General features: G+C 41.1%; 1 protein-coding gene across 5 annotated transcripts; it reads right to left on the bottom strand.

Annotated features, from left to right (window-relative positions):
* Window positions 1-510: 510 nt before the first annotated feature.
* ikbkg (inhibitor of nuclear factor kappa B kinase regulatory subunit gamma) lies at window positions 511-27,978 on the bottom strand. 5 transcript variants are annotated; one of them, XM_079676781.1, is made up of 13 exons: window positions 27,605-27,978; window positions 26,039-26,179; window positions 24,993-25,258; window positions 8,851-8,925; window positions 8,667-8,768; window positions 8,087-8,272; window positions 6,285-6,346; window positions 5,985-6,032; window positions 3,171-3,273; window positions 2,966-3,081; window positions 2,145-2,297; window positions 1,325-1,397; window positions 511-1,218 (listed from the first exon to the last, which is right to left on the bottom strand). In XM_079676781.1, exons 2-13 carry the CDS (start codon window positions 26,175-26,177, stop codon window positions 1,036-1,038), a joined length of 1,506 nt encoding a protein of 501 aa, XP_079532907.1. In that variant the 5' UTR covers window positions 26,178-26,179; window positions 27,605-27,978; the 3' UTR covers window positions 511-1,035. The 5 variants fall into 5 exon arrangements, with proteins under 5 accessions (XP_079532907.1, XP_079532909.1, XP_079532908.1 ...); XM_079676783.1 differs by lacking the exon at window positions 8,667-8,768; XM_079676782.1 differs by lacking the exon at window positions 5,985-6,032 and having other exon boundaries at window positions 27,605-27,977.
* Between the last annotated feature and the right edge of the window lie 19 nt (window positions 27,979-27,997).

The raw sequence follows: 27,997 nt of genomic DNA, 5'->3' as shown, positions 1-27,997 counted from the left end.
GCGTGTGTGTAAACTGCCCCGCCCCCTTGCAAACAGACGGGGGAGAGAGAGATCTCTTCTGGATTGGAAAGATAGAAAATACACCGACCATAGACGCATTTGTTTGTCTTTTTGCATGTTAGAAACGAGTTGGCGACACTAAGACTAAAAGATGCTGTTTGTGTAGCAATAATACATGACCTTTCTCTTTCTCAACTCGCTACTCGGAGGGAAGTCGCTGTCATATGCCTTGTGAACACTCCGATAATGCCTCTCCACGTTACCTTTCTTTGGCAGAGCGACGCTTGCTTTACAAATAAGGCAAATAACCTTTGAATGTGACATCACAAAAAAGATTCTCCCTCCCATTCTGTGTGGAAGTGGTATGTCTTTAGCTTTTTGCTCGTTCCCGCACTCATTTTGTTGTTTGTCTCTCCCGGCACTTGACTGATTTTGTATCGCTTTGCATTCTGGGTTAACAGACTGGAAAGCAATAGGTCGCTTTTTCTGTCAATCAAGTCAACTCCTGAATTAAGTGGCAGGGAGGCCAAGGGAGGAGGGATCAAAACCTGTTTTGTCTATTTTAACGGAGCTGGATTTTTTTTTTTTTAAGAATGACTCGCGATCTACCAGCATTGCCCCCGCGGTCGACCTACTGGGCACCTCTGGTTTACAGAGATGCTGTATGCGAAACCAATGTGAGTTTGGAAAATTGCACAGTATTTTTCTATTTTAGTATACCTCAACAATGGAATTATGATCAGTGGAAATGGCCATGACACCTCTCCTTTAAAGCCTGCCCCCCCACAGGTGGAGACTGATGTCATTCATTCACAAAGAAGGTGCCCGATATCAAAACATAATAATATAAATATTAGATTACATAAATATCTTATCTCTTCTAAAAAATTATATTTCATTAATAATGCTGTAACTCAAGAAAAAATAGGGTGTCAATAATTGACTACAGTCATTCTGCTGTCCTCAGCTTCGGTCCAAGAAAACAATATATCTGTTAGATATTTCCATCTTAAATCAGAAAGCTGTTAATGACTCCTATAATGTTAAGTATTGCATGGAAGTGAGATGTTCCGTATGATGTACCTGTGCAGTGAGGACGGGCACGGTCTCCAGAGAGCCTTTCTGCTGCTCCACCTCCTCCTTCAGTTTATCTATGAGGTCCTGCTTCAGGGCCAGCGCCCGCTCCGCCTCCTCCAGCCGGCTGCACAGATCTCCTCCCTGTGACACACACACACACACACATACACACAAAAATGTTAACACAACAATACATGAGCTTCATAGCATGCATTAAAAGGTGAAGAGCAGTTTAAATGTGTTTTACCTCACTCTTCAGTTTGGTATCATAGTCTCTAAAAAGACACGTGTAGGCATGCTGCAATTGTGTCAGTTTTTTCCTAAGAGGAAAAAAAGGAAACATAACTTTTACACACATTATTGCATTACATGTCGGCAGTGCAACCGGCTGGTAACAGTGTCGAATAACTTTGAAAGAAACCCAGAAGTGTTCATTTCAAATTTGAGGGAGACCTCACAATGATAGAATGATAATTGAACATTACAACTGTATTGTGTTGGTCCGGAAAATATGTATTTTCAATATTTGTGAGCAGAAGATAAAACAGTTTTTCTAATTAATGGACAATAAATATTGGGGGCACATGATTTGGAAAAAATAAACAATTCAAATTATTAACACTATTTTGTAAATGCAATATGATGGCCGATTTTAGAGGGAATGAAAAACCATTTACATTATTAATAAAACATACAATTAACTGATCATGGAGTGATTTTTTTTTATAGGATCTGTATTATAAAAGGATTTTTTTATGAAGTCTGTAGAACACCATTTGTAGGTCAGGACTGCTCTGCACTACTTCACTCATTGTGTTAGTCTATATTGCAATTTTGATGACTTGTGCAGCCCTTGTAAATATTTCCCTCTTTGGGATAAATCTGTCTAAACATCATCACAATGCGGAATATGTGTGTGTGTGTGTGTGTGTGTGTGTGTGTGTGTGTGTGTGTGTGTGTGTGTGTGTGTGTGTGTGTGTGTGTGTGTGTGTGTGTGTGTGTGTGTGTGTGTGTGTGTGTGTGTGTGTGTGTGTGTGTGCGTGTGCATGTGCGTGTGTGTAACCCACTTCTCCTCTGTGACCACATGTCTCTCTGTCTTCAGGGCGGTCTCCAGGCTCTGGGTCTGCAGCAGCAGCTTGTCCATGGCTACGTGATGCTGCTTCCTCTGCTGCTCCTGCTCCCGCTCGGCCACCTGCAACGCCTTCATCTTACTGCACAGCCTGCACTCAGAGAGAGAACACATGCATCAGAACACACGCACTTCATGGATGTGTGAGACAACTGGATACAGTGTTGTGTTGTGCCAATCAAGCCAACATTCCCTGACCCTTGAAAACACAAATACTAATAATACTCTTCCCTGCATCCTCCAGCATTCTTCCCATTGGACCCATAACATCCACACCATCGTTTTCATTAAGCCCCGCCTACAATCTGCTAAACCACATCTGGTCTTGACTCAGTCAAATAATTGGCATTTTACAACACAGACAGTAACCAAGGAATTCCACAGGAAGTTGTTAACGTGGAAGTTAGCAGTTTGGAACATGTTGGAACACACTTTATCTGTTCATTGTGTTGCATAATGCTCAAGACCAATCACCTCAGCTTAATCACTCCTAACATAATGAGCATTTCTTAACTGCTAAAAACCTTGCCAAACAAAGTCAGGACGTTTTTTTTGTGACTTGATTTCAAAGAAATAAGATATTCTCTAAATTGTATGATAATAATAATAATTGACAAATAATTGTTCTTCTACATGTACATGTATACAGTTGTTTTATGTTTTACTATAACCTCCATCCACATCATTTGTTTTAAACCTACAATTGTTATAATATGTCGTTATACAACACAGCGTCTCTGTATTAATGCTATCACATACTTTTCATCCAGTATTTTGCGTTCATGCTCGCTCTTCTCCAGGCAGCTCTGTCTCTCGTTCAGTTCTCCTAACAGGGATGTGGCTTGAGATTTCAGAGCCTCGCAGTCCTTGGCCAGCTGTGAAAACAATGTATTTAAGTTTAGAGTCTTTAAATGCTGCCACCATCTGTAACTTTAGTAGCAGGAGAAGTGTTCACAGTCCGGACCTGAGCGCAGTCCTTGTCCTTCTGTTTGAGCAGAGCTTCAGTTCGGTCCCGCTGAGCTGAACTCTTCTGCAGGTAATCCAGCTTCTCCTCCAAATCACGGTACCTGCAGACACAACACGCTCATCACTAAAACAGTAGCACATATTGTCATGTCAATTGATATATACACACATACTGTATGTATAATTATAGTTGGGCTAACGATTGATCTTATATTAAAGTTGCAATTATTAAAGAGTTTTCACAATACTCACAAATGTATTTAATTATATTTACACAATAACAATGACTTAAGAAGATGCAGCAAGTTGTTTATTGACAACTGTCCCTGGCTAATTATTCAAATACTTATGAATGATTCACTAATCAATGGTAATTCTGTGCAGTGGTGGAAGAAGTGTTAGGATCATTTCATAAAGTCAAAGTAGCAATACTACACTGTGAAAATAGTCAAAAGTCCAATCGGTTTTTTTCAGTATGGAGGTATTAGCAACAAAAATGTTACAAATAAAAGTGCCTGTCCTGCAAAACATGCACTTTTTATATTGTTGCATTAACATAGAAGGTGTATTTTAAGGTTGTAGTTTGTTGAGGAGCTAATTGTAACTCCTTTTTATTCTGTTGGGTAATTTTACCTTACACAATGCAAACAATTATACATTATGTATTCAAAATGTTGTAAAAACCATCTGCAGTAGAGTAGAAGTTTAAAGGATAAATATTCATAACTGTATTTAATTGCAGTAAATACATGTATTCAAATTACACTCCACCACTTACTGCATAGCATTACAAGGAACCACACATATCAAATAACTGATGCTATGATTTTACAGAAAACCTCCTGTATCTTTTTATATTTAAATAACTAACAAGGGGGCTGTGCAGGGGGGGGACGCTTCACATCAGTTTCAGCCATTGTGAAAATCAAATGACAGTTGAATTTGGTATGATAATGTCAAGTATAAATATCTGAATGTGCACTAAAGTCATGCCTTGTTCAATACAATGAGGACAGAAAAGGAATTTTTCAGTCATTTCAAATAAATATATCACTAAAATTATTTTAGTAAAACATACTTTAAATTATTTTATGTCCAATTTGTTTTGCCAGATGATGGGAAGGGAAGTTAAAAAATGCTACTGTTAACCCTTTATGAGAAGACAGGAAGTGCAGATATGAAGACAATGCGAATCCGTCCATCAATGATGGAATGATAAATTGTTGAAATGTATAACAGCGGTTCCTAACTCTTTTTGTGTCCCCCTTGAGCTGGTCGCCATTCTATAACTACCCTGTCACTTATCTGTGATTATTCCCCAGCATTTGGTCTTGTATTAAACCCTTTGGAATCATATTCAACCCGACTTTTGACAGACTTTCCCGGCGTGTTTGGTTCTCCGCAGATAGACTGACTTCATAGAATTATTTGCCAGGACTTTTGGCCGTGGTGGATCATCAGATGTACAAGTAAATCCCTGAGAAAAGTATTTCCCTATATATATTTTCTTTTTACAGGGCTCCCCTAAACCCGGTTCTGCAGCGACGCGACTGGTATCTGTACGTTTATTGTTGCCTAACCATGCATCTATTCTTACAGTAAATTTGCAGCTAATGTTAGCTCGTTGCTATGCGCAGCACTTCAGCGTGAACATGAACTTCAAGGTGTCCCACTTTGCGCGGGACTGCTCGGCATTGTTATCATTTGTCATGATAACTTCCCACAAATTGAGATGTCACACATTTAACTGAAAGTCACCCAGACAGTCGAAACTTGGCTTTTATCCAATGGCTGTTCAGAAAGCAAAAGATGGCTATTACCATTGGCTGTGTCAGATGTCAGTTGATAAAGAAAGTCTAGAAATGTATTTACTTATGGGTGTAGCCGGTGGAGGGCGACTCCCACAGAGTTTTTGTAAGACTTGGGAGTTTTTTTCTCCAGCTCCAGACTATATCATGTGGACATCAACTTATAGTGAAGCGTTTTAAGTAATATTAGAAATCTGAATTTTTTAGGGTGGAATTCACCTTATCGAAATCCAAACGACCTCTTAGCATCGCAGTAACATGTTCCACGATGACCTGCACAAACACACTCTTTGTTCCACATGCGGCTTGTTGGCACCAAGCCCCCAGGAAGTGCGCTGGAACAAATTACCCAGTATGAACTATTTAATAGCCCTTATTAGAATCATTCGGTCCTTAAAGTTGTAAAATGGACTAAAAGCCGAATCTAGATTTATTTACTGTCTCCATTCATTCTACTGAGCCGAGAGTGGGAGCTCGGAGGGCGGGGCTTAAGGGGCGCATGCTCTGTGAGCGCATACACGGGTTCTTCTGCTCTGACAGTTAGGCATGCTGGGTAATCTGTGACGTTTCGCTCTCTCAAAAGTTGGGCCATTTTTTCCTCATGCGCCAATGAGCAGCTCTCATAGGAAAGAACGAGACCCCGCCTCCAACGCTGTATCCAGTTCTTATTATACATCCATGGTTGGCACCTGGTCACCCTGACTGAAGTGGTGTTACAATCAACACTAACCCGGCAGGAACTGTTACTCGTGGAGGCTGAACTAGACCACGATCAACAGGCTACATTTTCTTTTGGTGTGGAAATAAATTGCAATCCCTAATCTTTCTACAGACATCCTGCAATCCCCTCAAGCACCCCTGTAACCCCGGCTGGGAACCACTGGTATATAATAGAACACGACAGAAAAGTAAACGAACGTTCATGACAAAGTGAGCACAGACACACAGGGCATTCAGGGGCAGCATGCACACAGTGAAAAAAGCCACACAGAGCTGTGGCTCACCTGCCCTGTGTGGCCTGAAGCTGCTCTGTGAGTTTAGCCAGGCTAGAGCTGGAGAAAGGAACAGAGAGAGGAAGGAGGAGGAAGACATCTCAACATCAGCCTTGTATTAAGCAGAAGAAATGCAGAAACAAAAAAGGCATGCTGTTTCCTGCACATATACAGTACAGTTAGACTAATTAAACAGCACCCAGCCCAAAAGAGGCTCATGACGACTCGGTTAACACAGAAATTCACTTTAGTGTTGTTAGTTTCACACAATACAATTCAGTATTTTGTACCAGGAAGAGAAATGTCTCTTACCAGTCAGAGGAGTGCTGTGCCTCAGAGCGATGTTGGGCAGCCTCGTCAGAAACGTTGACTGCCTGTAAAACATTCACACAAAACTTTAACACAAAATTACATTTAATTTACATACACTGTAGCGACAAAACTTTCAATAAATGATGTCGCAGAAGAGGCTAAACTTGGCTAATCATTGTGACTAGCTCCCAGCAGTCCGTCATGAGTTTACATTTCAGAATGTTTAAATAAGAAAGAAAAACAACAATAACCAGAGTAGAACCATCCGATCAACAAAAGGTATCACCCCCATTCTCCTTCCACACTAACCCAAAACACAACAGCTGGACTAAATACCTTAAACACACCCAGGTGTTAATGCCGGAAGTGAATAATTGTGGTGTAAACAAATGAGGATTTAATAGAAACAATAAACAATGGCCAAAAAAGCATTTTGGCTCCTACACATACACTTTTAAAACTTTAAACTATAATATTTGTGATATTTTTACTGTACCTTGATGTAGTCTTTTGTGAATTTATATTTTGTGTAAATATTGTCTTTATTTCTTATAATAGTCTTTAAATCGTTTTTATAATAGAACAATTTTGTTCCTTTTCTACAACCCATTCCTCTTTCTGTGACTTTGTTTGCACCGTTCATACTAATGCAAATTCCTTGTATGTGTAAACCTAATTGGCAATAAACCAGATTCTGATTCTGATATTTCTTATGTCAGTGTCCATAACATATCTAGAAAGTGGTTAAATTTAACCTTTAAAAAAATCACAAAGCAGTGTTAGTGAAGATAATCCTGCTGATAATGCATAGGTATCATAAATGTGTGTTTGCCCCAGAGATTATTTTGTGCAATATTCCAAAATCCAATGGAAAATGCCATTGCTTTTTGTCAAGGGAGCCCTTGATGTAACTTCTGGGTCGGCCTACGAAAGACATCAACACTGCACCACTGTATTAGGCATAGAGACATTCACAGACAGCTGAATGTCTGATCTATGCACAGCTTTCCCTCAGGATGTATTTAAAACTACGCTTTCTGATGTCCAAAACAACAAACACTGAACCAACTCTCACTGACTTCGCATCTCAAGAGATTTAGGAACAAGACTTCACAAAGAGCGAGACACAGTTATTCCTTGTCAAACACTAAAATAACCATCTGATCCTGTCAGTGACAAAAACATGCATTTCTATTGGATGGAGATTGACAGGGCGCAATTCCCAGAGCGATGCATTACAACCTGTTCACTGTCTGCAGTGTCCAGCCTGTCTCTGTGCTCACTTCTCTTAACCGGACGCTTCCTCAGTGTTTGGCTTACAGCTAAGGAAACTACAAAAACGAATTTGTACATCAGCTGTTCCTTTTTTAAACTTCTTTGATCTTTTAAAATAATAAAAGTCTGCTTTCAATAAATGCAAGCCCCCCTGTCTCCTCAGCAGCCAAAGATGGAAAAAGTGGGGATGAGCAGTGTGAGCCTGCAGCTTGTTTTTAAACCTATCTCAGCGCATTAGGAGAGTATTCCTTTCCAACCAGAGTTAGTCATTGCTGGAACAGTGGAGACTAGTGTGACTTTTTCTATAGTTTTAGCAAAATAAATAATGTCTTTCCTCAACATTACATATTTTGCAACTATAGATGATTTCAAAGTGAAAAAACATTTAGATTTTGGGTCAGTATACATTCAGACACAGATGAAGGAGATCTGCACTTTCTAGTTATTGCTGTACTTTCTCATGTCTACCCTTACATCTGAACTTCTGGATCCTGTGTATAAGGCCTGTGATTGGATGACTGTGTTACCTGTGGCTGGGCCAGTTTGTTCCGCATCTGGTCAAAGCAGCGCCGCATGCGCTCTCTCTCTTTCTCCCCCTCCTCCCTCTCCCTCTCCAGCTCTTCATTCTTCCTCTTCAGATCTCTCATCCCTTCCTCGAGTTTCTCTTTGTGGCTCTTCAGCAACTGGAGGAAATCGTTTGAACCTTCCACAGGCTGCGGAGAGAGACAGGAAGTGAATGAACGGGGGATGAGAGGGTGCAGGGAGATAGGGGAGGTAACAGGAGGGAATGGACAGAGACAGAACTCTTTCCCCTGGGCTGCAGGACTCACACCAAGCAAAATGTGGAACTACACCAAGATGTGAGAGAACAAAAAGTGAGGAGACGGAGAGGGATTTAAAAGAGGAATCACTCGTTTGATTAGATTTAAAGGGGAGGCATTTCTGGAGTCCGACTAGCATTCAATCAGATGCTCCTGCTTGGAAATATAAGTAAAATACATTGCGACCTACAGATCTATATTGTCCAGTGACTTTGATAAAAGACACATGGGGCATCAGGTTGTCAGGCAGGATGGGGGGGGGGGGGGATGCAGTGAGCATGCTCACCTGGCCATCTTTCATACCCACTTTCTCCCCCCATACCTCTGAAAGGGAGGAGGAGGGAGAGGGGAGGGCGCTACTCAAGGAGCTATGCACACTCGCATCGCCCTAGACACACATGGATATACTAGTTAGATGAAGATACACAAACTCAATCAAAACTCCATCAAACAACAGACAGAACTCCTACCAGGCTGCGAGGCGGCATGGTCTGTGTGTTCTGATCTGTCTCTTCCACTTGCTTCTTCTCATGCTGATCAAGTGTCTGAAACAAGCAGTGGAGTAATGTAGTGAAGTACAAGTATTGTACTTTTTGAGGCACTTGTATTTTACTTTAATTGAGTATTTTTATTTTATGCTAGTTAATACTTCTACTCCACTACAATTTGGAAGCCAATATTTTACGTTTGACTCCATTACATTTGTCAGACAACATTTGTTACTAGTTATTTTATAGATTCAGGTTATTAGCTATTACAAAATGTAAATTAACAAATTATTAAACTATGATATATAATTATAGGTATGAGTACTTCTTCCACCATTGAAAACATTAGGCACTTTCACACCGGAGTACTTCTCCCTTTTAGTTCCGATATTTCCTGGGATTTTGCGTTCACACCAAAAAGAGAACTTAGTTCATGAGAACTTTTCCCCCCTTTCCAGTCCCTGCTAGAGAGCAGGTACTTTCCTGGGTAGAAAAAAGTTCCAATTTCTGTTTGGCCGGGCGAATTGCAAACCACGCCCCGTAAAACTCTGAAAAGTTTTGTGAAGCGGAGCCGCCATTGTATTTGCTGGCATTAGCATTATTAGCATTAGCATTAGCCCAGCACACCAACGGAGAGAGACTAACTTATGGCAGCACAAAAAAAAACATGGGAGCGGTGGAGATGAGGAGGTGTCGGCGTTCTGGCGATTTACTCGGAAGGCTTCAGTAGAAGCTGCTGGGAGTCCCAGCAGCTTCTACTGAAGCCAGTCCCCAACTCCGGGGACTTCCGGCCGGGAACTTCGGGTGGCAGTACACGCCGTGAAGTTGTTTGCGGCCTGCCAGTAAACCCAAAGCAGAAGAAGAAGAAGTGATGTCAGCGTTTTCATTTGCCTATCCTCCCCCAGGGAATTATTCGGGAGTGAACGCGATCGGCTCTTCAGAACTCTTTAGTTCTGATGAACTAAGTACTGGGAACTAAGTACGGCAAAGTACTTGGTGTGAAAGCGCCTAATGGTTCCAAATTCACAGGAGACAATTAAAAAGAGGAGCATCTCAAGAGTGCTCCAGGATTGAGTCCTATTTTACCACTTCCAGAAGAGTCTCAAAGTCAATGTTTTTTCAAATTTGTTTTCTGTTTGTTGCCTACATTAACGTCGTCACAACATTAGCCACTTTTAGCTTAGCGATGGAGACATGAAGTCATGTGACCCTGATGTAGATTCTTTATAGCATCACGTTAGCTTTTTAACTTCTGGTGGTTGTATCTACACTTCAAACATTAAAAAGTGGTGTCAATATGTTGAGATTATTTATCTGAACAAAACCTGTAAGTGTCATAAATGTTTGTCTGTCCACAGATCTAATTTTCTTCAATAAGACGAAATCCAATGGAAAAATACCATTGCTTTTTGTTGAGGGAGCCCTTGCAATGTAAACCACCAGGTTGGCCTACAAAAAACGTCTTCACTGCATGAATGTATAAGTAAATAAGCATACTAGAGAGTTGTTGCTCATTCTGGCAGGATGCTTATTAGTTGAAAACAAAAAATAAGATCCCTGTGTCACAAGCGTTCTCTGTTAAATCTGGTCACAATAAAAGGCCACTCTAAAATGTGTAGTTTTATCACACAGCACAATGTCACGGATTTCTGGAGTTTTGAGGAAGCGTTCAATTGGCATGCTGACTGCAGGAATGTCCACCAGAGCTGTTGCTCTTCAATTGAATGTTAATTTCTCTACCATAAGCCATCAAAGGCGTTTCAGAGAATTTGGCAGCACATCCAACTAGAGATGTCCCGATCCGATCACGTGATCGGGGATCGGAGCCGATCACGTGATTTTCAAAAGATCGGAATAGGGAGAAAAAAAATCGGGGATCGGGATTTAAAAAAAAAAATTATAAATACTTTTTTTTATTTTTTTTATTCAATGTTACAAAACAAAAATGACCATGTTCAAGTCTTAAAGTCATCCTGAGGCCTTAGTTTTGGTTTCAAATTACAGAACATCATGTATGTGTTGCTTCTTTGGGGCTTGTTTTCATAGACCTGGTTGCTTATTTCTCTCAAATCTGGCAACAGAGTGGGCGCAGTGTCTAATAGTAGCAGTAACCTAACGAGTACTGAACGCTTTATTTTAGTTTTGATCCAATGCTGCACAACTGAACTGATCCAATGCTGCTGTGAAAGAAAGAAGCTATATCCATGTTGGATAGAATATCCAATTTAAATAAAAAAATAACCTTAAGGGACAACTTGAATGCTTTTTTTCTTTTTTTTCTCTTAAAGGCCATGTAATGCATCTAACACAGGTGTTTTTTAACATGCAGTTTAGATATCACCAGAATAAAAATAAATAAAAATGTTTAAAGTTTCGTCATAATTAAATGACATATACGTTAAAAACCGATGTTGGTTCCGAAGTTTGCCGAGTACGCCCCCGATCACTCCCGAACGAGCGGTGACGTCACACGTGGCAAACATTGCCATTTGATCAAATCAGTCCAAATGGCAAGCAACGCGATAACTTCAGACAGCGACAGCGATCATTCAAGCTCAGATTCAGTGGGTTATCTGGATTCAGTTACAGAAGTAGAGAGTGAACCAGCTAGCCTTTCACTTCAAGGCATTTTGCCTTATAAATACGAGCCTCCTGCCCAGCAATCGAACAACGAGGCAGAAACTTGTGAAAGAGAAGCGGATTCCGCAGCCGGCGAGACTCGAGTCGGCAATACTGAATGGTAAATTCTGTTTTATTTAGTTTGACCTGCACTAAATGTCGATCTTAATTTGTCATCTGTTCCTCACACGTCCGGCAGATATTGTTTTGTTTTTTAATGTTATGTACAATATTCAGGTGTACATGTCAATGCTGTGAAAGCATGCCCACTGCAGATGAATGTGTATGCTGCAGAGAGATCTGGCAGGTGATGGAACAAATAGACAGTTTGCAACCTACTGACCAGATAGCAGAGTCCTGCATCGGGTCGGGTATCCGCGGGTACCCGACGGGTGACCCGCAAAAAAGGTGATTTGCGGGTGGTATTTTTTCAAACGCTTTTTTCCGGGTTCGCTTCTGGGTAAAACAAAGATGATGCGGGTCCGGTTGCGGGTGTTGCATAATAAATATATTTAAACAATAATAATTTAGTTTAATGTTTAAATCCTCAGACCTCTCCTCCGCGGTACCGAGCATAATCATAACCTCTGCAGTGCATCTATCTGCTGCTGAGCGCACCACATTCTGAATGGCTGAGGTGAAGCTCTCTAGCGGAGAATACAGCATTTTCAATAACTCTTCTTCAAGAGCAAAATCCAACGTCTGGGAGGCTTTTGGTGTCATCCTAGATGGAGAAAATAAACAACATCCCAGGCTTTTTGAGCCAAATATGCAACTGCGTGTGTTAATAATTGCACGTTGTCACTGCTTATATATGCGGGTTCGGGTCGGGTTGCGGATCATGTGCCGGCGGGTCGGGTCGGGTTGCGGGACTAATTGGCAATATGTGCGGGTAGCGGGGCGGGTTCGGTACTGCACGTCACGGGTGCGGGGCGGGAGCGGGTCTTGAAAATCAGACCCGTGCAGGACTCTGCCAGATAGAAGACACCGACGAGAAACCAAGGTGCATTATTAGCCACCCAGGCTTTAGAGAAGGCTGTCTCAGTGTTTGGACACTGAAAATAGCGTATCTTCAATACAAACAACAACACAGAGCAGTTGATGGCCCACTACACCAGTAAGTAAATATTGATTGACCCAACTGCCTATTGCAGCTTTGCTTTCATATAATACTTTTAGTCGCTACAGATATGGGACACTTTTAAAGATACCATTAAACTCTTTCAAGCAGTCAAAAACAGCTTGGCTTTTATTTTTTCTGTGTATGCAAGTTCAATGTATGCTTGAGAAAAGAAACAACTACACATGTGAGGAAATATATAAGAGGTCTATGATTCTGTCAAGCAGTCATGTATAACCTCATATTTATTTTGTACAAGTAAAATACAAATATCATGTTATAAGCCAATTTGTAACAATTGCTACATAATAGTAGGCTACTACATAACATTTTATTTTTCTCCAAATATATTTATAATCTGTATACTTTTTTTTCATTAGGAAGTATCGATATACAGCTTATCGACAGTTTGTACGTTGGTGCTGGGGTGTAGGCCTACTCGGCCCAAAAATCAGAGTCCCGCTGCCTGCATGTGCTGTAACCGAGATACGGAAGACTTACCCTGAGCCGGGAGGCCGCTATCAGGGATTTCAATGGCCAAATCTGTAATTTGACATAAGTCATGCAGCTGAACTGGTTAAAATGGTTTCGCATGATGTAAATAATTTACAAAGTACATCATTTACAATATTATTTTTCCAAAGAAACATGTAAATATAACAACATTTTCCAAATCACAAATTTGTAAGATTGTATTAATTTACTGTTTGATAAATAAAAAAGGGTTCTTTTGTTAATTTTTCACTTGTAACATTTTATCTTTATTGCAGTGTACATTAGTCTATTTTGGTATATGTGCGAGCCCACAAATAATTAAAAGTGGTAAAAATAATAAAGATATTCAGACGTAATTCATTTTTGGCCTTACTTATTTCACTTCAACTTTTATATATTTCAGTCACTAGGCAAGTTCACTGTACTGTGGTGACATTTAGCTCAAGCTGGCATAACACCTGTAGTAACTTAATTCTGACCCGAGTTTTGTGCACAATCTTCCAGCACCCATGATCAATGTTTATAGCAATCAGGAAACATTCACAGCTCACAACTACACATCGCTTCCCCATCATGAATTGTTAGATAAAAAAAGTTTAGCGAGGTCCGGTTACACATATGTTGAGCGAAAATAGCGGAAGGATACAAAACAAACAATCCAGACGAGGCTGGTGTTTGCCACGTGTGACGTCACACAGCTGGGTTAATGGCTGGCAAGCTTTTCGCTACCGGAGCGGAATAACACGGGAAAGTGGCACACATTTCATGTTATTTGGGGGGTATTTATGGAAAGAATCATTGATGTTGATATGTCAAATGAAACAGTGGAAAGTGATGAAGCGATTTATTAACACAGAATAACTTTTATTTTGGACATTACATGGACATGCATTGAATAAAGATCGGATCGGGAAAAATCGGTATCGGCAAATTGTCAAAATCAAATGATCGGAATCGGATCGGGAGCAAAAAAAGGTGATCGGGACATCCCTACATCCAACCGGCCTCACACATTTTAAAAGGTTTTTCGCCTGCCGTCTGTCTGCAGACTTCTCAAAGCATTAATTCATGGTTTTTACTAACCGGTATCAGTATGTTGTTACTTCGGCATCATTTTGAAACGTGTATTACAATTAAATCACGGTCAAATATGTTCATTTTGTTGTAGTTGGTATCTACCATAGTATTTGCATTAGTGATGGGTCGTTCGCGAACGATTCGTTCTTTTTGAACGAATCTTTGAAGTGAACGAGATGAACTGATTCTTCCCACAAAACGATTTGTTTGTTTGAGTCGCCGCCTTCCGCCAAAAGCTAAAGAGAAGCTGTTTGCGAACGACGAACTTAAAGAACTGGCGGAAACAGTTCAGAACTGTTTCCTACAGTTCTTTTATCTTACATCCCTTTCTTTCAAGAGGAGGGTCCCGTTAGGGCCCCTCCGAAATACTGGATGTTCCATCTACACAGAGTTGGACTCAGTTAGACAACTACCACAAATACAATGAAGTACTTTACTGTTGGACTCAGTACTAGTTGGACTTCTACCACAAGTAGGCTACTATGAAGTTATTTTACTGCGTACCTTTTTCAGTTATTCTCTGTCAAACTCCTGTGGCAGAAAATCATTTTATCTCTCATCAAATATGGCAGAAAACATGCAGTTTGACAGAGGATTAAAACTGTAATCAGAGCACTCTCATCTGAGCTCCGTTACAAACACACACAGAAGCGGGACATCCTCCTCAACCTGTCCTCCATAAATGCCTCAGAGGACGGATACCTGAACCGTAGCGTCCAGCTAGCTTAGCCGCTAGCTTAGCGATAAATACACGAAGCGTTGTATTCTCCTCCACCTGTCGGCCCTAAAAGCTTCAGAGGGCGGATACCAGAGCTCCATAGCGTCCCGCTAATTAGACCCTCCAGAAAAACGCGGGAAAAAATCCTTGATTATGCGGGCTAAATTACTTGATTATGCGGGCTAAAATCCTTGATTATGCGATTAAGTATGCAGAGTTTTTATTTGATTTTATGCGGTGAAATTGCGGGAAGTTGCGAAATATGCGGAAAGTTGCGAAATATGCTAAATATGCGGGGAAAAATAATTTAAAAAAAATTAAATATTGAGCCGTCTTATTTATTCTCTCTCACACACAACCTGCCACTAACGTTAAACCCCTTTACTATTCAATTAAACACATTCAATGTTTATTTATAGTAAAAGCAATTGGGCTATTTTAATCTCACACACACACACACACACACACACACACACCCCCCCCCACACACACACACTTCTCCGCCTCATTCTGTTTTCATTTACTCGTTCGTTATCTGACCAGCTTCAATCTTGTAGGCTACTCACTTCGTTTCTTGTAGCCCTCGAAAGGGTTTTGGAGGTTGATGTCTCGGTGAGCGTGAGTCGTTTGGCTTTCTTGTCCGCAACAGCAGAAAGCATTTTCGAATGTTTGAATGAATCAAAGTGGGTCGTCACCGTCGATTTTCTCTTATGCTCCAACACACAGTTGCACGGGGTGCAGAATAGTTTCCCCCCACTTTTTGCCCGGTCTTTAGTAGAAATGTTTGTCGGTAAATGAGATGGATTAGATTTGTTCATCTTGGTGTTTTCTCTATCGTGTGAGCTCCACACGTTCACTCTATACAGTGTTGTTTACATTCTGTGATGCGCGAGTTGATGACGTCACATCAAGACGAGTTATCTTTTTTTTTTCTCAACTTTGTGTGGAAAAATGCGGGGATTATGGAGCCTTTTGATAAATATGCGGCCTTTTTAAAAATCTGCGCCATTTTGCTGATTATGCGGTAAATTCTGCGATCGCAGAATCGCGTTTTTCTGGAGGGTCTAGCTAATGTGATACACACACACACAGCGTTAGCGGGACATTCTCCTCCCCTTGTCGGCCCTAAAAGCTTCAGAGGACAGATACCTGAACCGTAGCGTCCAGCTAGCTTAGCCGCTAGCTTAGCGATAAATGCACACAGTGTTGTATTCTCCTCCCCCTGTCGGTCCTAAAAGCTTGAGAGGGCGGATAGCTGGGCTCCGTAGCGTCCCACTAGCTTAGCCGCTAGCTAAAGGTAAACATAGATGGGTATATAGAATGAGAATAAATCGTCACCGATGTTGAGGATATATTTTTTTATTCACTTTGAACTTGGCCAAATAGAGTTTAATGCTTTGGGATTTAAGTTAGGCCACATAGTACGTGCATGGGTTTGAAAGTATAACGTGCTAGCCTGCTGTAATACATTGTTTAGTCAGGCACAAATGTATGAGATTTAACAATGGTCAATTATATTTCTTAAATAATATGTAGCCTATTCCCAGAGCATAATTCATGGGGCAAAAGGTGAGGTGTAAAATGTGTTTTAATATCATACATTTTACGCCAGCAAACTTCTTGTAGAGACTTTGGCAGTAGTGAAGACTCACTGAACGAATTAAGTACAAAGACGAATCGTTCGCGAACGTGCAAATCACCAGAAGTCGTTCGCGAACCGGTGAACGAATCAGTGAACGAATCTTTAAAGTGAACTGAATCAAAAGATTTGTGTCCCCGAAAGGATTCAAAATGCCCATCACTAATTTGCATGGATATAAGCCCCGCCCCCTCTCCAGCGCATCCTGTTTGAATGACAGGAGTAAAAACAGCTGACAGCCGCGGTGAAACTCGAGCGATTAGAGTGATGCGAATATTCGGGGCTTATCTTTATGTAAATACTATGGTAAATACCAACTACAACAAAATGAACATATTTTACCGTGATTTAATTGTAATACGTTTCAAAATGATGCCGAAGTAACAACATACTGATACCGGTTAGTAAAAACCATGAATTGATGCTTTGACAAGTGCAGACAAGACGGCAGGCGAAAAACCTTTTAAAATGCGTGTTTTCTGAATGGAGATCGGATCAATCAGACTAAACTAACCTGTAGCTGCTCCATCAAAACTTACAACAACGTCATACAGACATAAATAAAGCAGCGACTGTATTCACCATGACACAGACAGTCTGTGTTTTGTTCATGTTTAACTTTGGTCCAGTTTCTGAACAGATATGAGGAACTGTGAGCTCTGTGTGCTAATGTGATGTTTTGGGACATGTTGATGTGGTGATGGGTTGACAGCATGTCGAGGATAACATCATATGTATATCCGCTGTTAAAATATTCCCTTAAGATTTCCATCTCTTCTTCCATTCTTTCCAACTCAGTTTATAATTTGTCCAGAAACAGCTGAAAAGTACCATACAGGAAATAAGTGGCGCTGTTGGGTACTGACCAATCACGAAGCGTCATTTCTTGACTGGCAGCTAAAACAACCAATCACAGCAGTGCTTCTCTGGCTGGCTCTGTCCAATCACAAATAAGAAGTGTTCTAAAGGAATAGAGTGGCGAATTCCCTCCCCTTCCGGTGGACCTCCATGAGACCTTATTTCGAAAAAATTATGTATTGAAGTCAATGGAGAGAGAAAGATTATCTTTCGATCCCGTTTGAATTGTGCCACGAATTACACATATGATGTTTGTCAATTTAAAAGAAAATGTTGCAAGTAAAAAAAAAAAAATTGTGTCATAAAACTGTGAAGTAACACATTTGTTTGTGTGAACCGCTCAATGAACTACTTCTCTGGTCTCGCACAACAACACACGTCACCAAGATGGCCGTCACTACTGTCTTGTCAACAAAACGATTGACTACCCTCACTATCACCACAATGAAACACGTCCAGAAGAATGTCATGCAAAGCTGCCTGCCTGCCTGCCTGCCTGCCTGCCTGCCTGCCTGCCAGCCAGCCAGCCAGCCAGCCAGCCAGCCAGCCAGCCAGCCAGCCAGCCAGCCAGCCAGCCAGCCAGCCAGCCAGCCAGCCAGCCATTCTCTCTGAACTGCCTGGTCTTTTTAATGTTTAATGTCAACCATTTGTGCAGATAGCATGAAGTAGAAAAGATCGGCGATCGCCGATGCTAGCGTTAGCATTTCTCCCCGGGCTTAAATTGTGTATTATAGAATGATCACACCGGTGACAGTACTCTTCACAGGGTTCACGAAATATGACTACGACTCTTACTGTTTACCATTTTGGGTTACTTAATGTTACTTCATATTAAGGCTAATAAAAATGAAAAGGCTGTAATGCTAACTAACGTGCTAGCTACTAGCCAGGTAGCTAACTTGATCCAGCCACTCCTGGTCCTTTCATCAGACGGGAAGCGAAAGAACGAGCAAGACCCATTGCTGGTATGATAACAACCTGGTACTAAGCACACAGGCATCTTGTTAAAGTTATCTTATCTTAGCCAGCGCCATATAGATAGATTATATCTCAGGGTTGCCAACTTTGGGTACCTGGCTGGAGTGAGATTTTGATATCATGGGTTTAATTACACATATGCACACAAAATGACTGCTATTGTGTCAGCAGCGGGACCTTAGCATATATATATATATATATATATATATATCTCAATCTCTAATTTACCATTTCTCTCCAAGATACTCGAAAAAACTGTTGCAGCCCAAGTCCACACTCATCTGAACAACAATAATCTTTTTGAAGAATTTCAGTCTGGTTTCCGCTCCTTACACAGTACAGAGACGGCCATGGTTAAAATCACAAACGATCTCCTGGTAGCAGCTGACTCTGGGCTCTTATCCATACTCATCCTCCTTGACCTGACTGCAGCCTTTGACACAATCTCACACCACATCCTCCTTGACAGATTATCTTCCATTGGTATCACTGGCACATCCCTCACCTGGTTTAGATCTTTCCTCTCCGGCCGTACTCACTTTGTCCAACTCAAACACTTCAAATCACAGTCCCATCCAGTCTTCACTGGTGTTCCTCAGGGTTCTGTCTTGGGCGCCCTCCTATTTATCATCTACCTTCCACCTCTGGGCCATATCTTCAGAAAATACGCAATCCAATTTAATAATAATAATAATAATAATAATAATAATACATTACATTTATAAAGCGCTTTTCCCGGTGCTCAAAGCGCTTACAAGCAAGTAAAACAAAATTACGACAAAAGTAGAAATTGCTAAGCTAGGAGGAATAAGGGCAAGGGGATAGTTGATTAGGAGTTGAAGGCAAGAGTGAAAAGGTTAGTTTTGAAGGATTGTTTGAATGATGTGAGAGTGTTGGCGGATCTGACGTGGCTGGGGAGGGAGTTCCAGAGTGTGGGGGAGGCTGCTGCGAAGGCCCTGTCACCCCAGGTCCGGAGCATTGTCCTGATGGGCTGCAGTAGGTTAGCTTCAGCAGACCTGAGGCGACGGGTGGGGGTTTGTCGTTGGATGAGGTCACACAGGTAGGGGGGGGCAAGGTTGTTGAGGGCTTTGAAAGTGAAAAGTAATATTTTAAAGTTAATGCGGTGTTTGATGGGGAGCCAGTGGAGGTCATGGAGGATAGGGGTGATGTGCTCGGAGCGTCGGGTGGAGGTGAACAAGCGGGCAGCTGAGTTTTGGACATATTGAAGTTTTTTTAGTATGAATGCAGGTGATCCAAAAAGTAAGCTGTTGCAGTAATCCAGTCGGGATGTTATAAAGGCATGGATCAGAGTTTCAGCAGCGGTCGATGAGAGGGAGGGTCTAATGCGGGCGATGTTCTTTAAATGGAAGAATGCGTTTTTTGTAACCTGGTTAACGTGAGGGAGGAAAGTGAGGGTGGGGTCGAGGATGATGCCAAGGTTACGGATGTGAGTGGAGGGGTTGACAATGGAGCCATCGATGGTAAGAGAAAAATCTTGGGTTGAGCGGGTAAGTGAGTTTGGGCCAATGATTATAAGTTCCGATTTGTCACAGTTAAGTTTTAGAAAAAAATGTTTGCATCCAAATTGTAATGTCAGTGAGGCAGGTGCTGAGCTGGGAGTGTGTTGTTGGAGAAATTGATTTTGTTGAGAGGTAGAGCTGTGTGTCATGAGCATAACAGTGGAACTGGAGTTTTTGAATTTCACTGCTACGTGGATGACACCCAGCTCTATTTCTCCACCAAACCCACTTCCACTCTCCCCCCCACTGCCCTTTCCGACTGCTTACTGGAAATCAAATCCTGGTTCTCCTGCAACTTTTTAAAACTAAACAGTGATAAAACTGAGTTTCTCTTAGTTGGCTCCAAGTCCACTCTGGCCAAAACTGACAAATTCTTCCTCACTATTGACAATTCCACAGTCCCACCCTCCCCCCAAGTTAAGAGTCTGGTTTTCATCCTTATCATTTGAAGCTCACATCAACAACATCACTCGATCTGCCTACTTCCACCAACGCAATATTAACCGCCTCCGCCCATCACTTACACCCAACAGCACCGCCATCCTCACCAACACCCTCGTTACATCCGGTATTGATTATTGCAACTCCATCCTCTCTGGTCTTCCTCACAAATCCCTGCGTAAGCTCCAACTGGTCCAAAACTCAGCCGCCCGTATCATTACCAGAACTCCTTCCATTAATCATATCACTTCGGTTCTCTAACAACTCCATTGGCTCCCCGTTAAATACCGCACAGATTTTAAAGTGTTGCTCCTCACCTTCAAGGCCCTTCACACACTTGCACCTCCATATCTCTCTGAACTCCTTCACACCTACACTCCCTCTCGTGCCCTCCGATCCTCCTCTGCCTTCCAGCTCACTGTACCTTCTGCCCGCCTGACCACCATGGGGTCAAGAGCCTTCAGTCACTCTGCCCCCCGTCTCTGGAACTCTCTCCCACAAGACATCCGCAATATGGACTCACTCTCAACCTTCAATTCCAGCCTGAAAACACACCTTTTTAAACTGGCATATTCAATATCTTAATAATTTTTCTAAACTGATTGTTGTTTTTAAGTCTTTGTTTTTAAGTCTTGTATTACTCTGTGATCTTCTTTGTTGCTCGTTTTTAATTATGCTCTGTAAGGTGTCCTTGAGAGCTTGGAAAGGCGCCCATAAATAAAATGCATTATTATTATTATTATTATATACAAATACAAAATATTGTACACAGACTATAAAGGGCACACAGTTTCATTCACTAATGAAAGTCAAACACATGTTTGTTTCCACTGTTTTATTATGTGCCTGTCGCAATTAATTGACTTAACGTACGATAAATAAAAATGAACTCGATAAATTGCCATTTACATGAGGATGTGACTAGCAGTTTGAAAGGATGTACTTGAATTATTATTATATATTATCATTATGTCAGTGGTCTAAAATGGTCATACAACGGTGCCGACTATATTATCGTTTATCGCAATAATTTCCTTGAAAAATTATCCAACAAAATGCATTATCGTGAGAGGCCTATACATGAAACACACACACACAAACAAATCTACAGACTTACTCCAAATTGCCAAATATATTAATTAACGCACTCTCACTCTCATATACTCTTTGACTCTATCTTGGCATAGTAGAACAATAAGCAGCATACTTTTACTTTTTTATAATTTCTACTGGATCTTAGATCTGCGCATGCGCAATACGGGTCGGCAGTTGCGGCTCCAGAGTATTTTTGTTGGGTAATCTATGGTAGGGCTAACCCATACAGTGGTGGGGCTCAAATCAGTATTTGCAATGTAATTACATACATGCTCCCCTTGACAGTGAAACGCCACGTGTGAGGTTTAGATTATTTCCCTGTCTCAATCCAAATTGAACTGTATGAATGGGGTCTGGGGGGATTCTCCCCCAGGAGATTTTTTGAAATATTAACATAAAATACACATTCTGGTACTCTCCTGAGAAGAAAAATAAATACATCTATTACTACACGACATATTTAAAAAAAATGAATGCCATTTTAGTTTTTTGTTACTTTGTTATGAAAGCTGAACCTGCTGCTCCTCACAGAGAGAAGAGGCTGTGTGAATTACTTTACATCGTGGATAAGGGTGGATAGCCCCTATTGTTCTGTGTGTCAAAATGAAAGACAGTCCACACACCTATCAATCATCAAACCATGGGGTCTTATTTCGATTGTATCGATGTATATAGAGATGTACAACTACAGCAAAAGTATTCTCCGTCGGGATTTCCTGCCACAACACCACGCCGTTATCTTGATTCTGATTGGCCAGAAGACATTATCAAAGATGTTCTATTGAGAAGACGATCACTACCTGACAAAAGTTTTCAAAACCGTTTCTCGTCTTCGGTATTCTTGTTTTTGGCGTGAGAATAGTTTGGGCAGCGTGAGAGCGTGAGATTGAGAGTGAAAGCTGATGTACTTATATGATTCTGTTTTCTTCAAGGTTGTATCTTCCTGGTCGAATGCACTTATTGTAAGTCGCTTTGGATAAAAGCGTCAGCTAAATGCAATGTAATGTAATGTAAAAAGGGTGTGTCACACCATGATGCGTGAGAGTTAGCAACCCTGATATCTACAGTTGCAAGAAAAAGTATGTGAACCCTTTGGAATTACCTGGATTTCTGCATAAGTTGTTCATAAAATGGAGGAAGCTACTGCTGTCCAGAAAAAACATTGTTGCATGTTTGAAGTTTGCAAAAGAGCACCTGGATGTTCCAAAATATTCTGTGGACAGATGAAACCAAAGTTGATTTGTTTGGAAGGAACACACAACGCTATGTGTGGAGAAAAAAAGGCACAGCACACCAACATCAAAACCTCATCCCAACTGTGAAGTATGGTGGAGGGAGCATCATGGTTTTGGGCTGCTTTGCTGCCTCAGGGCCTGGACAGATTGCCATCATCGACGGAAAAATGAATTCTCAAGTTTATCAAGACATTTTGCTGGAGAACTTAAGGCCATCTGCCCACCAATTGAAGCTCAACAGAAGATGGGTGATGCAACAGGACGACGACCCAAAGCACAGAAGTAAATCAACAACAGAATGGCTTCAACAGAAGAAAATAGGCCTTCTGGAGTGGCCCAGTCAGAGTCCTGACCTCAACCCAATTGAGATGCTGTGGCATGACCTCAAGAGAGCGATTCACACCAGACATCCCAAGAATATTGCTGAACTGAAACAGTTTTGTAAAGATGAATGGTCCAAAATTCCTCCTGACCGTTGTGCAGGTCTGATATGCAACTATAGGAAACGTTTGGTTGAGGTTATTGCTGCCAAAGGAGGGTCAACCAGTTATTAAATCCAAGGGTTCACATACTTTTTCCACCCAGCACTGTGAATGTTTACATGGTGTGTTCAATAAAAACATATAATTGTTTGTGTGGTTTTAGCTTAAGCAGACTGTGTTTGTCTATTGTTGTGACTTAGATGAAGATCAGAACTCCAGGTAGTTCCAAAGGGTGCACATACTTTTTCCTGCAACTGTATATGGCGCTGATCTTAGCTATCTCTTAGTGGAGGAAAACAATTGTGACATCACTTACGCGACTCTGGGATTTGTAGTCTTTCTAGTTGCGTATTTTTCATATACTTATATTTCAACAGTTTTACGACAAACTGTGACTTTTTTGACATGGAAATTATTTTTTTAAGATTGACAAACATCATATGTGTAATTCATGGCAAAATTCAAACGGGATCGAAAGATACGTTTTCTCTCTCCATTGACTTGCAATACATTATTTTTCCGAAATAAGGTCCCATGGACCGGAAGTAGATGGGGGTGACTTCGCCACTCTATACCCTTTCCGTAAAAGTTGAAATGTTGAAGTGTTTTGTGAAATGCTGTGGTGTTTTCTGAAATGCTAAAGTGTTTTGTGAAATGCTGTGTAGGGATGGGAATTTGAAAGCAAATGTATATTAGAATATTCGACCCTCCAAAAAACGGTTAACCGGTTAACCGAAATGTACATATCGAAAAAAAAGAATTCAATAACTTTTGTAAATAAATAAATACATGTTCAAATAAGTTTAGAAACAGAAAAAGCTGTAGAGAAGACCCTCTCAGCTGGAACGGAGGTTGCGGGTATAGCAAGGTATAGTATGTATATATAAGTTTAATTTGACATAGTTTGACCTCTACACCGCACTCACTAACCTGGTCGAAATATTTCCACACATTACTCCTTTTTGACGCCATGTCTGTTGTGTAGGACTCTTCTTAGAGTGTAAATAATTACCGGACTATGACTGGTAAAATATGTTGAATACCGGCAAAACTAAATCTCTCCGGTCAAAATGTCTTTGTACTTTGCCGCCACACACGGTTGCCAAGCAGCGCTTATTGTTGTTTAGGCTGGCCACTCATGTGTCGCGAGTGTTGACAGGGGGCGGGTGAACACGCTCATGAACTGTTAGCACCGGAACCTCGCAACAGCTGCGGAGCGCATTTGCGCCACATTTGGGATGAGGTTTGAGTCTGCGTGATCTGCGTGTAGGGAGGGGCAGCAGCCATATCATTAGCTAGAACAAGCTAAATCTGATGGATTTGGACATAAACGTGAGTGAAGTATAACCGGACGCAAGAGAGAGACATCAGCACCTGCAGCTCTGCCCGCTGTGAGGGACCGGTGAGCGGAGCAAAAACACAACTTTAGACGTCAACTAACACATTTAGCTATGGCACTGTCGTATATATATACATTTAATTATTCAATTTGATAATATGTAATCAACTTAAGCATCCCTCCCAAAAAAAAAAAAAAGAATGTATAAAAATATTCATAACTCATATTCGAATACGTGAATAATTTTGAATATTCGAATATTCGATTAATCGCTCCCATCCCTAATGCTGTGGTGTTTTCTGAAATGCTGTAGTGTTTAGTGAAATGTTGTTTTGGCTTCAGGGCCACCGTACTTTTGTGTACATAAAAAAGGTTTAACACATTCCAACAAATGATTATAAAGATAACAATAACAATGGAAGCTGTGTAACAATGACACTTGTTTGCTCAGATGTAATGGAATAATCAATCAAGTATGAATATGAGGAAATAGAATCTCTGAGCCTACCTGCGGTCCGTCCAGCGGCCTGCTCCAGGCCTGGCGCGCCTGCAGCTCCTCGGTCTGGCTGGAGCTGCAGCAGTGGGTGGAGGAGGGGGCCGACCCATTCACCAGACTCTGCAGGGAGTGGTTCTCCTGGGCCAGCCTCTCCACAAGGGCCCTGGCCTCCTGGAAACGACAGCTGAGAAACTCTCGCTCCCCTCTGGTCCTCTGCTGCCATCCCTCCATCTCCTCACAGCGCTGACGGAGGGCCAGGTTGCTCCGCTGCAGGGCCTCTGGAGGATAGCAGGGGGAGGGGAAAGGAGAGATATGCCATACAACGAGCTGTTAATCAAGTATGTTAGGGAAATATTTTCCAAGGCCAATAACTTTGACCCAGTGTATCAGTTCATACTGCCCTGACTGAGCACAAGCACCTGTAACCTTGGCTGCTGTGCTCTCAGTGTTTTGTCTCCCTGTTCCTGCCTGTTGGCGTCAGCTGATAGAGGTGTTATCATTCTATCTTGTTATGCACAATGTTGATTATTCTCTCTGAACTAGCTAAATACATGGGTCTGGGGTAGAGATCTTCAGAATTGACGTGGCAACTCTACCATGAAGTCAGACCTCTGACTCTGGACTTGTTTTGTGAATTCTCCGGCCGAAGCTCCCAATAAACCCATCAGTGTTTGACATCAAAGCTCCAGCTCTCCCCCTGCCTCCTTTTGAGTTGGTGGCTCCTCCTGCATTGCTACACAGAAGTTTCCCCCACAAAGTACATAGTAATTATATAAATAAGAAAAGCTAGTTATTAATTGATTTTTTTAAATTTCAAAACAAAGTTACAAACTACTACTCAAGAATTTCAGGAGTGCAGGGCAACAAATAAATAAAAGCATCCAACTAAAAAGGTACACAAATAATGGAATTAAAAAACTATTACACAATCTTATCATATTAATAGTAATAATAATAATGTTCTGGTGAAAGTACACTGATAAATAAATACAAACAAAACAAAAAGAATAATTTGCATCCATCGGTACATATTTTTTTAATAGTGGAAATGCATCTACCTCTTAGCTGCTGGTTATCTCCCAGCAGCCTGGTCACCACCTCATTGGAGGCCAGCTCCGGGGGAACCCTCAGGGTCCCGCCACTCTCTTCTCCCGACATGTCCCACTGCATCGGGCCATCAGGCTGGGGCTGCACCATCCCTGTAGAAAAACTACAGATTATTATATATTCATACACACCTCATTAGACCTTTGCTCAAATACCAATGCCTGTGTAGTGTTGAGGCCTCTGGAGTCTCTCTGTCTGTGTGCCTTCCCTTTACATAATTAGATTAGACTAGATTTACTTTATTGATCCCGATTTGGGATATGTTTCCATCACAGCAGCATGTGAACAAGGCATTGCACATAATGTGAAAATGAAAAAGAGTAGATAATAAACAAACATAAACATATAAAATGAACATCTCAAAATAGAAAATAAAACAGAACTAAAAAGTAAAACATATACATAATATTGAAAGTGAAAGATACGAATCTGTAGATTATCTCTCTAATATACACCATGAACGGCCAATTAAAGCTAAGAATAAATAAAAGTAGGATGTTACTCACATTAAGTATGCAAGGAATAGCATATTAAATTAAATATAAATGTAAAAGGTTCTGTGAATTTTGTATAATGTATTAACTCAACTGCTTCCCATAACAACCAGTAGTTTTAGGAGATGCTTATCCTGAGCCCTACCCAGATGTGGGAGATGTACTCAGATCTGCATATGTAGAAGTAGAAATACCAATTTTTTTACAAGTAAAGGTCCTGTATTAAAAATGTTACTCAAGTAAAAGTACGAAACTTTTTGGCATCGAAATATACTTAAAGTACGAAAAGTAAAAGTAGTCATTGTGCAGATTGGTCCATTTCAGAATAATATATGTTTTATAATTATTGATCATTAAAGTGTTATCAAATCTGGTAAAGGTGGAATCCATGTGTATCTAAAGTATTTATTTAAGTGTTGATCCTATTGTTTATCATTAATCTATATCTGTAAAGTAACTAAAGCTATTCAATGAATTTAGCAGAGTAAAAGTACACGATTTATCTCTTATTGTATTAAACATAATATCTGCTACCCTGAATCACCCCCCACCCGCAGAGGGGGAGGGAACACATGGTGGCACATGACACACCACGCCTCACCGTCCGGCGGCATGCTGCAGTTACTTTCTCTTTCAATATCAGCCCTCTCCCAAATCCCATATGTCTGAGTGGGTGGGGGGCATCAGGACGCTCACAGGCTAAGGTATAAAGACTCGCTCCTGTAGTGTGTCTCTTCCTGCTTTGTGCAGCATAACCTATCCTACATACAGGTATCAGTGATGAGGACACAAACATTACGTCATACTAATACCATGAGGCAAAGAGGTCGACTGAAACACATAGCTTATTTTATATATTTGATTAATTAGACTAAATAAAACCACCATCAACCTCAACTGCTGACACGACCATAATCACATTTATATTAGCTTACAATGAGAGCTATAATAAACAATGTTGTTTTATCCCCCGCATTAAGACAGGTCATACATTTGTTAGTAACTGTTGTCCTGTGCTCTTACCCTCTCTTCTTGTTCAGGGTGTGTGTCCGGGTACCAGGTCAGCAAGCTGTTACTCACATTCAGCCTGTTTGTGATCGGATCTGTTTAGCCACCGCTAGAAAGCTGGCTGATGCTACAAAGCTAGCGATGTTGCTAATGAGCTAGCTAGGATATTGTAGCAGCCTGAAGCTTCAATGTCTGAGGCAATTGATGACTGGCATAAACAACAACCTACTTCACCGTAGTGTGTGTCTTCAGAAAGGCATTCTCCCAAGTTTTGTGATGTTATCCTAACACAATGTAGGTGTTTAAGGTCTGTTGAGGTTATCTGTCAAAGCCAGGACGAGTGTTGTTAGCCCAGGAAATACTAATGGTCTATTTACCCCGAGTTCAGCCTCTCAGGCACATTTCCTC

Source organism: Notothenia rossii, assembly GCF_949606895.1.
Source record: "Notothenia rossii genome assembly, chromosome: 4".
In the NCBI taxonomy this organism is placed as follows: Eukaryota; Metazoa; Chordata; class Actinopteri; order Perciformes; family Nototheniidae; genus Notothenia; species Notothenia rossii.
This window is presented reverse-complemented; position numbering and strand designations above follow the sequence as displayed.

Excerpts from the sequence above, each read along its gene's own strand:
- ikbkg (XM_079676781.1), bottom strand. The coding sequence starts at position 26,177 with ATGGTGCAGCCCCAGCCTGATGGCCCGATGCAGTGGGACATGTCGGGA. Across the intron at positions 8,273-8,666 it reads TGGGTATGAAAGATGGCCAG|CCTGTGGAAGGTTCAAACGA; the intron begins GTGAGCATGCTC and ends CTCTCTCCGCAG. Across the intron at positions 3,274-5,984 it reads CTTCAGGCCACACAGGGCAG|GTACCGTGATTTGGAGGAGA; the intron begins GTGAGCCACAGC and ends TTGTGTCTGCAG.